Here is a 16,212-nt window from a genome sequence, read left to right as displayed (position 1 = left end):
ATATATTGTGTGTGTTTGTCTGTTTTGTGTAGAGAAATTCAACTAGATTTTAGTGCTGCTTTCTGTATAATAAACCACAAGGCACTTATTTATAAACTTCAGACTCATGGAGTGGGTGGATATGTTTTAGGATTACTACAAGATTATTTTCTTACAGCTAGGTATCAGCGAGTTGCTGTTGATGGGATCTTCAGCGAACGAAGACCCATTGTGTCTGAAGTTCCACAGGGTAATGTACTTGGTCCATTATATATAAGTTATATGATTGTTGGCAAGGAAGGAAGATTGTTCAATATGCTGATTATTACAACACTTGTGGGTGTAGTAGTCTTCACTTATGAGAAATGAAGCTGCTCTTAGTCTCAGTTGTGACATGGAACAGGTTAGTGAATGGTGGGTATGAGGCTTAACTCCAGTAAACAACATATATTGTACCTGTACAATACCATATATTGTACAGGTCTCTCAACCCTTTCTCCCCTTCAGGTGGATGGGACTTGGCTGAATGAGTCTGAAACTCTAACTATTCTTGGCGTAAATTTTAACGCACATCTACTTTTAAGAAACATTGAATGAAAGAGAGCAAATGCAGCACTGAAGTTACGTGCTGCATGTAAGGCCTCAAATATTTTCAAGTCATAAAAGCACTGCAACTTGTTTAAGGTCATTTGTCCTTCCTTTACTAGAATACTGTTCTCTAGTGTGGATGCTTTTGCCAGAAATTTACTTACTTTAGATAAAGTGATTGATACTTGCAGGTTTCAGTTTTCTAATAATAACTGTTCTGACTTGGACCATCAATGGATGGTTTCTTGTTTGTCAATTTTTCATAAGTATTTTAACAGATCTTTCACATTCACAATAGATCCATAATCCTCTTTTCCTGCCGAGAGCAACCAGATATGCTGAACAGCAGGACCAATATGCAGTAAACGCCTCGCTTACGAATTTCTCGGCTCCAGAGGTCCTTTTTTCCTCACAATGTTGGACTGATGAACATGGCCTGAAGACATTGTGCAATTGGAACTTCATAGTTTCAAGCAAAGATGCAACACTTCATTACCCTAAAACATCTTGTATTTTATTATTGTAATTTACGTACTTGTTTCCTATTACACCTTCTGTTACTTCTTCCAAATGAACATCATATTTGTTGGAAGCTTGAACTTCAAGTCAGTGACCCCTGTGGGGTTGTTCTAAATGAATAGGGTTGATGTACTGAATAGTAATTTTATTTTAGTCTTTACTTTTACTTATACTAGTTAAAAGCTGCCGAAATTGTTGTGGTTGTATGTAATATCAAGTCCAAGTCTGTATGTATTAATATTTTTTTAATCAGCTCTTTCTAGTTTGTATACTAATATGTTTACTTTGAAACAGTTTGCCCTGCTTCTTCCTTTCTACCTTCCCTCCCACTTCCTTTTAAATATTGCTCTTTTCTTCTTTCCTTTAATACTTGCCTGTTTTTATCCTTCATATAATTTACATCCATTTATTCTGAAAATTAAGCTACTCTTCATTAATTTTTATTTTAAAGATACATATTCTCGGTATGAGTACATCAACTATGTGAACGAATAAAGTTTGTAGCTATTTTATTTACAGTCTTTATTTAACTTGGACAATATGATCTTTTGATACTGTGGTACCACTTTTAAATTACTAATAAATACAAGAGGGATTTACATCTCATGGGTGCTGTATAAAATCAAGGATAAGTACACCAAGAAAAACTTTCTTTCAAATTTAATCAGTTCTCAAATAACAAACACTAACAATTACAGCTGTTGGCATTTATAAATAGGTTACACTGGATCAAACACAAGTCCCAGTAGCCAATGTTACAATACAGTACATATGCAGTGCAAATCTTCCAAAATTTTTATCTACCTGCACTTGTTTGTATAAAAATAATTTATAAATTATGGCACATTCACAACTAAGCCAAAATTGTAAATAAGGTGCTTGTTTGTATTAAAATATTGCAAGGTATGTTTACAGCTAAACCAGGCTTATAAACAAAATTTAAATAGAATTAACGTAAAAGATATTTGTATTATACGTGTAGTGTAATTCTTTCCATAAAGCTTTGTCGATTACCCGATGCTGATCTATTTATGCATGCATACAAGTATAAAACATTTGAAGCACAACTTGAAGCCATAGTCTCCCAACAGCTGAAAGCATGACTTGTTTTTAAATTATGATCCTAAAAGTTTATAAGTTTTCAGCGAGAACACGCATCAGGCACTTTGCATACCTACAATTTGAATGTTTTATAAATGCACCTATCTACCATAACCTTATTGAATAATAGATGAATACATTCCAAAGTTGTAAGTTCTGGTCATTAATTAGAAAAATAGACAAGAAGAACAGTTTGAGAAATTATGCATCACCAAACTAATAAAATTACAAATCACTACTGGAAAATTAATGGAAAGTCACTGGAAAAGCTACATCATTTGCAAATATGAAATAATGTACTTTACTTTGTCATATGTATCCAGTGATAGTTCCCTTGATTTTCTTTTATGGATATCACATTTACATGTACACATACATCAATGTACAACTGCCATGGACCTTTTTGAGAATGTACTGAAAAAAAACCAATTCACACATTGCAGTGATTATTTTCATTTATTGTTTAAATGCAAAATGCAGGTTTATCAAATTCTATATAAAAAACAAAATTGCTGGTCCTCATACCCAACCTTTACCATACCATAACACCTTTAGAAAAACAGATAAGATACATTAGGATGCAGACCTATTGGTACACTTATTATGAACATATAATTCTCACAACCTGAAGTATAATTTTCCAATAAGTAATGTTCTCCATCTCAAGATTCAGCAGTAAGAACTGATTAATGAGAACTAAACAATTCTTTATAAGAAAGGTTAGTTCCATGTCTTGTGCTGCTATCCTCTAACATCCTCTAAAAATTCAGTGAGTAAACATCAAGACAAGTAATGAAATGCAATGAGGTTCTGTAATCATTATGATAAGTTAAACTGTTACTGTTGTCAACATTACTTTCTTTCTTAATGTTAATAACATTAGAATTAGTGTCATTTAGTTTTAAAAAGTATTTATCACAAGACTATCACATATCTAACTCAAAACACTTTAAAATGATGGTTCAATTGAAATTATGCTTTGATCATTTCTGTAGCAAATAAACATGGGTAGGAGCTACATTTTAAACAGCTGAACAAAGATTCAAAATAAAGACTCTATAACCAGGTACTTATTTTGTTCTACATACATACCTGTGTAAAAATGCCAAATAAAATTGGTAATATATATGGAGAGTATACGTATAGTGTTGGATAATGTATTAATTGTCTAAATTATTTAACTATCTGTTTTTTATTATTTCTTAAAAGAATGTGGATGACAATTTTTAAAGCTAGCTTATACATCCTCTTAATCAAAGCAGGTTTAATCCTTGTTATGAGGCAAGCAGTCAAAAGAGTGAATTGACATAAGAACACATGGAACACTACTAAGGAAAAGAGGAGCACGATACAGCTGTATTCAGATTAACTTCATCCAACAGTTTATTGACTAGTAGTGCAAAAATAAAAGATGCACACACACACACACACACACACATGCAAGCAAGAATTCACACCTAGCAGATCAGTCAACTCAATGACAGTTTATGAAAGACAAATAAGAACCTAAGGCTACTTTGCATAACCTAACCATATAATGTGCAAACAAGCTAATACAAAATACTACTTAACATAATATTATTCATTGCAATAATAAACTCTGGCTTCTGAAAACAGGCATCATATATTTTCTGTTCTATATACCTGTGAAAGCATGCATGGGCATGCTTTACCAACACTAGTGGATATCTACTTGTTTTGAATTCAACTTTACTTTTTTCATATAATTTTTTCATTGTAAAGTTTTGTTATTTTGAGAAGCAATATGAATATATCAATCTACGTATGTACAGTATATAGAATTACATTTGAAGTATGTGGTGTCCGACACATATTTAGTGTCATGCAGTCTTATATTTGTATTCTTAGAAAGGAGACCCCCTCATAAATGTTAAATTAAAAATAATGGCTGCATTAGCAGAGTTTATAATAGCGTGTCTGTTTTTCTAATGATTCCTTTGTTTGAAGGGGGAAAGATGCAATGATAGCAGTCCCATCTTTATTTATTCAAAAGGGAGGGTATAGACACATTTGGAAACATTTTTATTTTGATAACATAAATATATAATTATGCATACAGACGGGGAAATATATTCCTTGAAATTTTGCTGCTGTTCAACACATGGTCTCAATAAAAGTCAATAGATGTACAGAGGAAAAAAGTAGTTTTTGGTCATATTTATGTGGAGTTGGTATGCATGAAGGAAGTTGTTCTCTTGTTCATTGTTGATTGGCTGGTACCTTTCCTGCATGAACCAGATAACTGATTCTGAAGGGCAATGATCCTTTGCCATAATCTTCATGACCGCCTGACTGGGAATCAGGATAGTCTGTTAAGTCTGGTACATCAGGGTTTCTCATTGGGGTCTTGGTTGATGTTAATTTATTTCACTGTAATAAGCCAAAGGAATGGCTCCTGTATTACATTGAGGGAGGGCTTTTCTTTCAAAATATGGAATGCTTCTAGGATGTGTAGGAGGCAGCTGTACTGCATACTGTCAATGAAACTTGATCAGGGCAGGAAATTCTCTTTTACAAAAGCATTGCGGTCATTCCAATATAAGAGCTGGGCCATCCTTGAACATAGCTTCAGAACTGGTTGACCATGTTAATTATTCCAAGGGTGTCACGTATAGGCTAAGCTGAGATGCTCTTTAAGAAGAGGCTAAACGTCTTTTAGTTTCATAAATCATAAGTTTTATGGTATCAGTGCTGTTACAGGGTTTGACATGCCTGGCAATAATTTAACAAAAGTTGCAATCATCTTCCAGATATGCCAGGCTCATATATGCACCTCACCAATATCATAAAGCTATTCCTGCTTCCTAGGCATTTCATGAGAATGGCATCACCAACCAGACCTGCAGATTACCCTAATCCAACCCCTTGTAAGGCAGTCATCAAGATTATGGCAAACAACCATAGCACTTTAGAATCAGTTACATAGTTCATGTGGGAGAGGCGCCAACCAGTCAAAGATGAACACCAATGCAGAATTAAATCCTGCTTCATGCCTGCAATCTTTGCCTAAATACTATGATGATAAATAGCTCTTTAATTCTGTACATCTCTGATTTGTATAGGGATTGAATGTCTAAACCCTCCCTTTCTTGGAATGAATATAGAACAATTGTTATGTGATGCTTCTCCCAAAGAAAAGCGAATTATTAAAAAAACAAAAACTTTATTATGTAATACTCTGAATGCAGCCATAAATTTTAATAAAACACTGGTATTTTCAAAGTAGTACATATATTACCCGATTTATTGGTAGGCCTTTTTTAAATTACATATTTCTGAGCCCAGAAATAGATTTTTCCTACGTCAAAATCCCTTATTTATCTATTGCTTTTTTATAATTAAAATTGGCCTTATTTTTTGAAAATTTTACATAATTGTAAATGTGGAGGGATATATTCCTGGTTGAAAACAAACATCAGATATTTGTTACAGTATGTTTCTTTTCATCATAGATCTTTTGTCAATACATATTGCATTATCAGATAATTTTAAATATAAATAAAAACATAGAAACTATTGTTATCATGGATTAGGAATTTTAAGTGCTTTTAAATAGTATATAGTATAGCCACTGTGTGCTCCATACTTGTTATAGCTGACTTGTATTGTTTCACAAAGGACATTTTATATGACAAAGCAGTGGACAAGTATTTTATTATCTATAAGTGTGTGGTACTTTATATTGTTTATATATTTTATTCCATATGGCTGTCATGCAGAATAATATATACATATACTTCTGCATTCAGGAAAGCTGACCATACTATATTATACATTTCACTTAAAAGAACATTATCTTTTGTATATTACTGATACTACTGGTATGATTATAATTTTAACCCTTTTCCAAAAATTAATTAGATATTTTTTAAACCTCACCCTAAAGGTATGCTTAAAGCTGAAAACAAAAATACTGCAGTTCTACAACACTGTACAGAAAAGACAGAAAGCATACAGTCTGTCAGTGCTATTAATACCAACAACTGTAAGACCAGATAAAAAAAATATTCCAGTAACAATTCCTCAAGCTTGAAATACACTCATACAAAAATGAACTATCGCTATTTTCAAATGACACTAAAAGGATAAAATAAATAACCCCTAAAATACTATATAATGTATACAGGAGTTTCAAAAGTTTTCACTTCACAAAAAGAAAACATTTTAACTGATCAAAGCTTGTATAGTAATTTAATGCTGTATTACATAGTTTCACCATCTTATCTTACATTTTAAAAATACTGTATGCTTTAAAATATGAATATAAAAAATTATCTAAAAGTATTCTAGACTCATCTAGAACTACATTATAAATTTAAATTGAATTAACATATTCTGATGCAGAAAGCTCAAGTGCATACTGCTTAGGAAGACAAGGTTACCACTTGAATAAAAATATAGTTCACCACAAATTTTTTTGAGTACTGAAAAATGCCAGGATATCATCATGTAATTCAATTTAAGGGGGACCATCATAGCCAGAAGACATGGTAACATTCCGGACATTTTTATGTTACTGAAGTGCTGCCAATTATGGCTGTTATGTGTGTAGTCAATCAGTGCAGTTTTCTTATTGATTCATTTGATTGCATAGTCATTCTGTACATAGGTGACCCTGATGATGGGAAATGCTGTAAATTCCTGCAAGCTCAGCTGTGCCTCTGTATAATGTTAAGAATAATATATCTGCCATGTTTTCATGTCTTCTGGCCATCCTGATCTTTCTTAAATTGAAGTTTTCTAAAAATAACCACTTAACCAGTCATATAGTTCATATATAACACTGTCTCTTTTCCTATTTTATGTTTTAATTGTAAAACAGGTATATCAACAGAAACATGTTGGTCCTTATACACAACTTGTGTAAGAGGAAAAATCACATGTATGTTTACCTGTGTAAAGATATATCACGTCATCAAAGCCGATAAAAATGCTACATAATTAAATACAGACAAACTGACATATTTACTGTTAATTAATTATCTCACAACCAGAAATATAATTTATCCACAAGTACTAATGTCATCTATCTAAAGATTTACCAGTAACACCTGATCTGTTAGAACTAGATAACTTATAAATATATTTTGATCTAAAATATCTGAAAAAGGATTTGTCATATACACAACTTGTATATATACTATATGGTGTGTATAACATATCTTTATTAAATGGTACTGTAGTTTAACCTGATCAGTTACAACACTGTACTCTCATATGGCTGGTCTGAATGATCTTTTTATGATGAAATTTTAAATTTAATAAATGGTTAATAAAAGTGGAGGTTCTGACAAAATTGCTCTGACTAATTTGTTTTCAAAACTTGGCATTTGGAATCAGTTGAAGTTTTGACATTCATATTTATATATTTTATACCCTGTTATATATTGACCTGCATTTTCTGTAATGCAGGTACTGGCTCACACAAGTTATTCATGAAATATCCTCAAAACAAAAAGTGTGACCAATTCAAAGACAATAAAATAACTTCAGTGTAATACTTGTTTTTTGGTTTGAAGAATATCACAAAACACAAATGGAGATATGGATTAGTGATTTAATTTGTTTAGACATAAAAAATTAAGGTTTCTTAGTGAGAACATCTCATTTACATATAGCCTTCTGTAGTATGGAACACAACTAGGCAAACAAGCCTAAAATTTGAAGGAACAATCCCACAGTGCACATTCCAGCTTATTACAGCATCATTTATCTGAACACCTTCCCTGGGTGTGCATGTGCTGCTAGGACTTTCTGGGATCAATGAAATGCTAGTGAATCATCATTTATTTTGTACTGTCTTTTCCACTTTAACATACTACGTAGTTTATAATGATTGAATTACTTTTTAAATTTTTGACTGGCGACTGAGATATTGCTAGTGAGCTACCATAAGTAGTTACTTCTCTTTTTTAGAACCATGCAGTAATTTTTTTTCATTTGCAGTCATTTTCAAGGGATTCTTTTTATCATATAATTTGAGGTGATGGCCATTAAAGGATGCTTTGAGTTTCTTGGAGACATTAGAGGGTTTGGTGCAAACCTTCTTTGCTGCACTGGAACTTCTCCCATTCCTCCACCTCTTCATGGTGTTTCACTACTTCTGAGCCAAGTCTGCTCTTTCCTGGACATGAACCTTTGCCTCAGGTCTGAGCAATGCCCCTCAGGTTGTCACAGGCCCTTTGTTACCATATGTTCTGCATATGGTTTCTAGACCTGCAACTCTGTTGGTACCAGTTCATAGAGCTGATCTTGATATTTTCAAGAGGGACATTGGAGAGGCTCTCACTGCCTTTCTGTCCTTGAGTTAGCCTCTCAACCTACAGTGGTGTTTGGTACAATTCTTTCTATCCCCTTCAGTGCAAATGGTGATGGGGGCTCACACTGTCTCTGAGTCACCATCTTTCAGAGAAAGGGTCGGTCAGCCTCAGGGTTCTCCTGAGTTTTCTCCCACAAGTTCATCCTACCTATACTGCTTGACAAGGTTAGAGGTTTCCTGGTTTCTCTTGAAAAGCTGGTACTTTGCACTTGCCTCCATGGTCATTTCCTCCACAGTTTCGCTTCATGTCAGAGCAATGTCCTCTGGGTCTAAGTTTATCAACATCCCTCCTAGTGGAACATTATATGTGATCTTTATCGATTGAAGTTTCACAGTAGCTGCTGAAGAAGTGCCTTAAACTCCAAATGTTTCTGTACATCTGATGTTCCTGGCACACTGAATTGAGTGAAGGTCAGTAGGTCCAGGGAGCTAAAATGCTGGGACATGGATTCTGACTATGGCCAGTCTCCTTAGATCCCCTTGACTTTGTACCTGTGTAAGGAAAATGGAATACCACTTCTCTGCTGTGGTTGTTTGTGATTAGGACTAAATATTGTTCATTTATTAGTAAAAAAGCTCTTCACATCCTGTATATTACAAGGGCTCCATCGCACCTTAATTCAACCAACCTGCTTGTGATGTCTTTCATTCCCTATCACCGTGTTGTTGGTTTTACCTTTGGAGTAGTTTCTTTCCTAAGATATCTGTGAAGACCCACAGGTTAATGAGCATGCCTTAGCTGGACCCCATTTTTTTTTTTTTGTCTCCTGACTGTCAGGTTGCTTTTGATTTGTTCCAAACAGCTAGGTTTAGCAAAATGGGCTATTGATGCCCCACTCCAGTCCAATGATGAAACAGAACCTTGGTGCTTTTATTGTTGGGAGGTGCAGACAAGCTTGGAAATTCTGGGTATCCCTGATGCTCAGATATCTCTAATCATCTTACCCGTCATTTTTTTTCTTTTAGGGACCATAGCAGTGATGGGTTTTCACATTTATTTCTTTCTTGGGAGCCTCCTGGAACAGCCTTGTCAATCAGTTTTTCAATTTTCTGTGGTTTGCATCTTCTTAAATACCAATTACCAGGCATAGTTTTAGGGAAAGTGGGTCTCCGAAGTCATGACAGCTGTATTTGAATGTATGGCAATTCTGCTCCCTTTGCCCTTTACATACACACACTTGATGGGATTTGTGGATTAGTGTGATGTACAAGATTCTTGTCACCCTTGGTCTTTCAGTTTCTGAAATAACCAAATTCTTCTTCACCTCATGGAATGTTAGTTTATTTTGCTGTTCTCTTTTAACAAGTCTTTGCACTGGCCTCCTTTCAGATCAAGCAACAGATTTTTTTTCTTTTTTTAACAACAGAACCTTTGGGTTAGGCTTTTCACCTTTATTTCTTAACAGCCTTCCTTGCCGTCATAACCTGTCACATTTTTGGGCCTGTTTTCAGCACATCAAGGCTGCATTGCTGTTGTCCTCACCCATTCTTTGTACTTCAGTGGGCTCCATACCTTTCCTGACAGTCCCTTGTCCTAACTATTGGTGTACCTTCAGCAGTTTGTATCTTTCTGGTGCTGTCACTCTTGTCTTTCCCTTTTTCCTATATTTGTGTGAATCAGATGTTCTCAATGCCTCTCCTCGGTTTCAGCTTCAAAAAATTCCTGGTTGTGTATGATTAGATGATTCTCAAGGAGACCCTACACAGCTCAGGATCAATACCCTCAAGTTTTGGATGTCCTTGCCTTGGCAAGTTTCCTTTGGATACTTTTATCTGTGCTTTTGGCATTGTACCTACAGATGTTCTTTGTAAAGATTTCTATCATTATCCTCTTCTTTTTCAGAATTTGATTTCTCATTTCCTAAGTACACACACAGCTGTGTTTTCTTTTGAAATATCTGCCTTTATGACTCTGGTGCTTGATGTGTGTACTATTCTGGGTTGTATCTTTTATTGCATCCATTACTTATGAAAGCTACATAGATTTTTTAGATCATTTTTGGATCCATTGGTCATTGTCTGTGGGACTTGGATTTCTTGCATCTAACTCTTCTGTGTTCTACAGACTTCCGTTTTGTCCTCCCTCCTAAAGTATGATTCTGGCTCACTGATATAAGGGTTTCTTTATATTTTTTTTTACAATATAGTAACCAGTTTTTATACAAACCCACTAATCATAATCTTGAGTGTCATATTGAAAAATGGTTATTGATATAGACATTAGATTGGGGGTTGGATATGCGTGGTGTAAGCTTTTCTTTGTCTAGTTCTGCAAGCTAGTGCAGCTGGGTCTATTTCACAGAGAATTGGGCTAATTATGACCAGTAACAGGTTTTCAAAAAGCTTGTTTTAAAAGTGAACTACAAACCCTCCATCCCAATTTATAGTACCCTCCTCCCTTCCCCTCACTCTTCAGATGAAGGCTGGCACTAAAAAACGAGTCGCCTAGTGGTTAGCCATGTCAGCTGGCACATGTACAGTTGGGGTTCTTCCCTCAAAACTCAAGTTGGTTTTGCCTGAGTGTCTTCTGTACAGAAGAAATCTTTCTAAACAGGTTTGCATGAAAACTTTTCTTTTATTGTAAAAATCATAATACGTATATAGGCAGTCCCTGCTTACCGGCAGCATAGGTTAACAGTGCATTTCAGTTTTATGACGCTTGGCTAACAACATCATTAACTAGTTTTTCGGCACCAGTAAGCAGTTTATCAGCACTTACAACACTGTAAATGCTGTTGATTACCAAAATTATTGTGATGTCTCGATTAACAATGATTTTCGGTTATTGGTGCTCAGGCAAGAATGGAGCCCCTGCCGTTAACCAGGGACTGCCTATTTAGAAAAAACACATTGCTCCATGAATCAAAATAGTAAAGCATCATATTACCATCAGTTCCCCTAATTACTGAGGTATGGGTAATGCACTGATTGTCTGCCACAGCTAATAAGCTCGCTAACTTCATTACAGTAATGAAATTCACTTCAAGTACTAACATTAATCATTCAAGGATAAAAAACATGAATCATTCATGAATAAAAGTAAAAAAAAAAACAATCTAAATACTGCAATGAATTCATCAAACTAAAACAACTTAATACTTTATACACTCTGAGATTACAAAACATTTAAAATACTCTATGTACAGTAGACTAGAAAAGAACAACTTCATTGTTGCAACAACCAAAATTTGCTATCAAACTTAAAAGTTTTCTCCACTGCTACTACCTACTAATTTTTGCCATAAAAATGTTAAAACTTAAAATGAATAATTTATCAATACACGTAATAGAAATTAAAATCTATTGCACTTTTAAATATAACAGTATCATAAGGGTTACTGTAATGGATTGCAAAACTGGACTGCTAATAAGACAGTACTGCAAGTGAGATTTCAAGTACATATATATAAAACATACATACATTTATGTCCTATAAGTAATTCTTTAAATAACCAATTAAAGAATACCAATTCTTTCTCTGTTGAGAAATAGAAAAATTAAGTAACTTCCACAGATTTTATGATTAAAAAGATCAATGCCATGTACCTTTGCAGCTGTATGTTATGTACAGTACTGCAGTTGTCACAACATTCAAGAAATAAATCATAAAACTGACGAGTAAAGCATATGTACGTACATCACTTTTGTATAATGCACACAGTGAATGCAACAATGAAAAACTATTGAAAATATAACTGAGATTACTGAGTTTTCAGCAAACAGTATTAACACCTTGCATCCAAGGATACTGGTTAAACATAAAAGAAGTTAAAAACAAACATGAAATTTCTTTGTTACTGTCCTCATTCATTAACTGAATTAAAGACTGAGGAAATAGAAATAAAGCAGTTACAGGAAACTCAGTTACTCTTAAGTTGCTACTAGAGTAAACTAAGACCATGTTCACTTCAGAAAATATTAAGGGAATCATACTATTAACAACAGTAAATAGTACTATGTTAGTTTTGGAAAGAATGGTGTTCATGCACATATGAATGATAAGGAAAAAGATATCAAAAATCTATGAAAAAAATAAAAAATAAAATTAAAACAGACTGCAAATATTCTTAAAAACCTCATGCATTTTCTGAAATAGATGAATGAACACATGAAAGCCTTACAGCTTGTGATTTCAATAGATGATCATTCTAGGGAGTCATTTGGAAGCAATAAGAAAAATAAAAAAATAGTTTCCATCAAGTCTTAAGGGAACAGTCTTTTACCCTCATAATATTTTCAAAGATCTATTGTGGCTACCTCTGATTCAAGTAAACCCTCTTCTTCACTGATGTCTCCTTCTCCAGGTCTGGATGATCCACCCCGCATAACTTTCCTAAAATAACATAGAAAAAAATCATTCATGTATTATATAGTATTAAAAAATAATTCATATATTATATAGTATTTGTGCTCATTGTGATGTTATAAACAACAAACATTATATAAATGAATTACCAAAACTTTGAACCTTTATAAGTTCAGCATCATGGGGAGCACAAACACTGCTTAACTTGATTTATAATGTTGGTATGGTCAACTGACTTGTAAATTACTAAGAACTACAAATCTTTTGGGGAATCTTGTGAAAGTCCAAATATTAACTCATTGTCTTGTTGAATTACTTTATAATATACTTTATAATAAGAAATACCAAGAGTGGTATATGCACAACCTCTCATTCAATGTGAAAACTTACTTCCAAAATTTACTATGTGTAAACTATGGTTTGAGCCATAAAAGATAAAATTAGCTGCCAAAATTCATTATACATTCAATTGCAACATAAATGCTTGCTTGAGTCAGAGCCCAATACTGTATCCTCTCAGGCAGGAGAATTAATGGAGTTGAGATCTGCTCTCCTGATAGGAGCAACAACAAATCAGAATCTGAGTGTCATACTGGTTAACCTACTCAAGGATACAGGCTCACTCAGGATGTAGGTTGCAAGACAGAAAGTCCTAACCTGCTATGGTAAAGGATGTAAGAAATTTTCATATTATGAAGGATGTAATAGTTGGCTGTAGACTGATATGCGTTTGGTGGAGGGAAAGCTATTACAGTTAAGTTACCACTCAGAGCCTTGAGGGAGCAAACTGCAGACTGGGGATGCTGGGGAAAGCAGGAAGAAACAGGAATGGAGAGGGGAAAAAGAATACACTTTCTAATAAAAGACAGTTTTAGAATGTGACCCATATTCTCTTTTTCAGTAAGGATCCATCAAGTCCACATTGAGAAGATATCTTGCTCTCTTAGAAACACATAACCAAACAGCAAGAAAAATGAAAGCATACAAAATCTGAGAATAGGACATATCTAGGTTCACATACAAATCACATTATTAGTAATGAAATAAAATTAAAATATCAGAATGAAATTTCTAAAATCCATAAACAACTGTTCATGAATACTACACTCACCTATGAACATAACCATTAATAAGTGCATCTGCCGATACACGTCGTCCAGAATCTCGTTTTGAAAGTATACATGCAATCACTCCTATGACTCCAATCAATCCAACTAAACATCCTGTTAACAAAGATACTGTTTATTAACAATGAAAAAGTTAAAAGTTTTTAGTGATAAACTTTTACATGACATTTAACATGAAAAACACCAAGTTACCAAGCTAATAAGTATTGTTAAAGGATGTTCAGATCTCAAATGCCATATAACAAGCAACAAGCACTTCTGTTCAAGCAGTCAGTAGTATACAGAAAAGTGCTTAATGCTATACAAATGCTGCAAAGTACAAAAAATTTACATGAATTGTACACAGTTGAAAAGAAAAAATACAAAGCAGACTCATGAAATGCATAGTTTAAAGCTTCTCAGAATGTGAGCAAATACTATAATTCTTACCTTGAAAAGAAGTTGCCACATCATTATAAAATAGTGGTCAAAGACACTACTGGAACACACAATACTATGAATATTGCATAGATATGACAAAAATGTCAACATTAACTGCTTTTGAACCAGTGGACGGAACAGTGGTAAAATTCATGATCAGAAACAACAAAAATGCTGTAAAAATCACGGTTTCCAGTATTATCAATGCTGGTAAACCAAAAAAAAATAAACATCTAAGTCATAGTGTATGTGCTTGTGTTAGTAGGGAAACATATTTGATATTGGATTATGCTTACAAAAATTAAGCCAAGTGATTTAAGACAATGAAGAAACAAAGTGAAAAGGAAGACATGCTTAATTAAGAAAGCTATATTAAGTGTCTAAAAGGGCATAGACACCAGACATGAAAGTGGGTAATTACTGTGGGAAAACCAAAGGTAGAAAGTAATGACTGTAATAATCTAAGGTCAAGTAGTCAACAAAAGTGTAAGGAAATTCAGGGATGCTTAAACTTCAACAAGAACTCAAAGATGTACAACCATGGGTATGAAAAGTATGGAAATACTATTCAGAATGAATGGGTCAGGCTGCAGAGATACAAAGAATAAAGGACAGTCATTTCTATTTGCCATAGCAACAATTAATAGATCCAATATCTACAGCTGCACAAGAAAGGCAAACTATTCTTCACTCTCAACAAATTAACCTTTAGTATCCTTATAAAAATTAACTTTTAAATTTGTGTCAAATGGAGAATGAAATCTCCAGTGCCACATCATACCTAATCTTTTTTTTCCATCTATTTATTTACTCTGATCCTGATAACATGATGAATCTCCACCAGTTTGCAAAGTAATCAAATTTTTCCTGGTTTTGTCAGATTAATGTCAGGATGCTATCAGATTATTATAAATTAGGGTACACTGAATACGTACAAAGAGAGCAAGCTAAAAACAAATCCTGAAGGAACACAACCTCAGCATTAAAGACGATATGGACACACACTACAAATTAGCTTTCAACAAGCATGATGCCATTATAACCTTTATATGAGCCTTTGTATCAAGATACCCAAACTTCTGTGGTGCTGTCATCTTCAAACCATAGGAGATATCATGGAAATTTAAGGAGAAGACACAAAATTCTCTTAAGCTCATGGACACCATGCAAAAGTAAATGTCTTCATAAATGAACTCAATATTATACTGAGCCTCAAGATCATCTAGTATGGTGGCTTAATAAATGCAGCAGGAGAACTGATCGTACATAAGCATACTAAACAAAGAGACAGGACTTGAAATGTGGGAAACAGAGCCTCAAAGTAACGGTATACAAAGAAAAACAGGTTGCACCGCAATGAGGAAGTTACTGAATAAGGTTCCTTTAGCATGCTATTAAAATACTGGGAAAGGTGCAGGATGAAAGGATTAGAGAAATGTTGAAAACCGATAATCATCAATTTGGCTTCGTGCTTGAGAGAATAGCGACTAAGCAGTCTTTACCAAGAGGCAACAATCAAAAGTACCGTGCAAAGAGGAAGTAATTAGGCTGCCAATTTATAAAGAGCCCTGTTAGGATAGATTGGCAAGTCTTAAGTTGAACAATTCTGTTATCTTGGAGGGACATTAGACTGTGCAACAGGCACTGAGTGAACAATTAGAGTAGCTGAAGAATAAATTAAATAGATAGAAATAATAAGAATACTATTAAATACAAAAGTCCTATTAACAGAGAGACCAAAGACTGGTACTGTAATGGGTACATAATGCCTATTATATTAATATTCAACATAAAAATGACATTATTATAATAAAGCAAGTATTTATATATAC

General features: G+C 33.9%; 1 protein-coding gene across 2 annotated transcripts in view; it reads right to left on the bottom strand.

Annotated features, from left to right (window-relative positions):
- Positions 1-1,731: 1,731 nt before the first annotated feature.
- Positions 1,732-16,212, bottom strand: part of LOC135224584 (ectonucleotide pyrophosphatase/phosphodiesterase family member 5-like) — a 204,837-nt gene continuing 190,356 nt past the window's right edge. Inside the window, exons 7-8 of one of the 2 annotated variants that reach the window (XM_064263714.1) lie at positions 13,945-14,056; positions 1,732-12,860 (exon numbers count right to left, since the gene is read on the bottom strand). In XM_064263714.1, coding sequence (XP_064119784.1) covers positions 12,764-12,860; positions 13,945-14,056 — 209 coding nt within the window. In that variant the 3' untranslated portion in view covers positions 1,732-12,763. Of the gene's footprint in view, positions 12,861-13,944; positions 14,057-16,212 lie in introns of those variants that run through there. The other variant, XM_064263715.1, reaches the window with a different exon arrangement.

The sequence above is a fragment of the Macrobrachium nipponense genome, chromosome 12 (genome assembly GCF_015104395.2).
Source record: "Macrobrachium nipponense isolate FS-2020 chromosome 12, ASM1510439v2, whole genome shotgun sequence".
In the NCBI taxonomy this organism is placed as follows: Eukaryota; Metazoa; Arthropoda; class Malacostraca; order Decapoda; family Palaemonidae; genus Macrobrachium; species Macrobrachium nipponense.
Note: the sequence above shows the minus strand (reverse complement) of the source record. Positions and strands in the feature narration are given on the sequence as shown.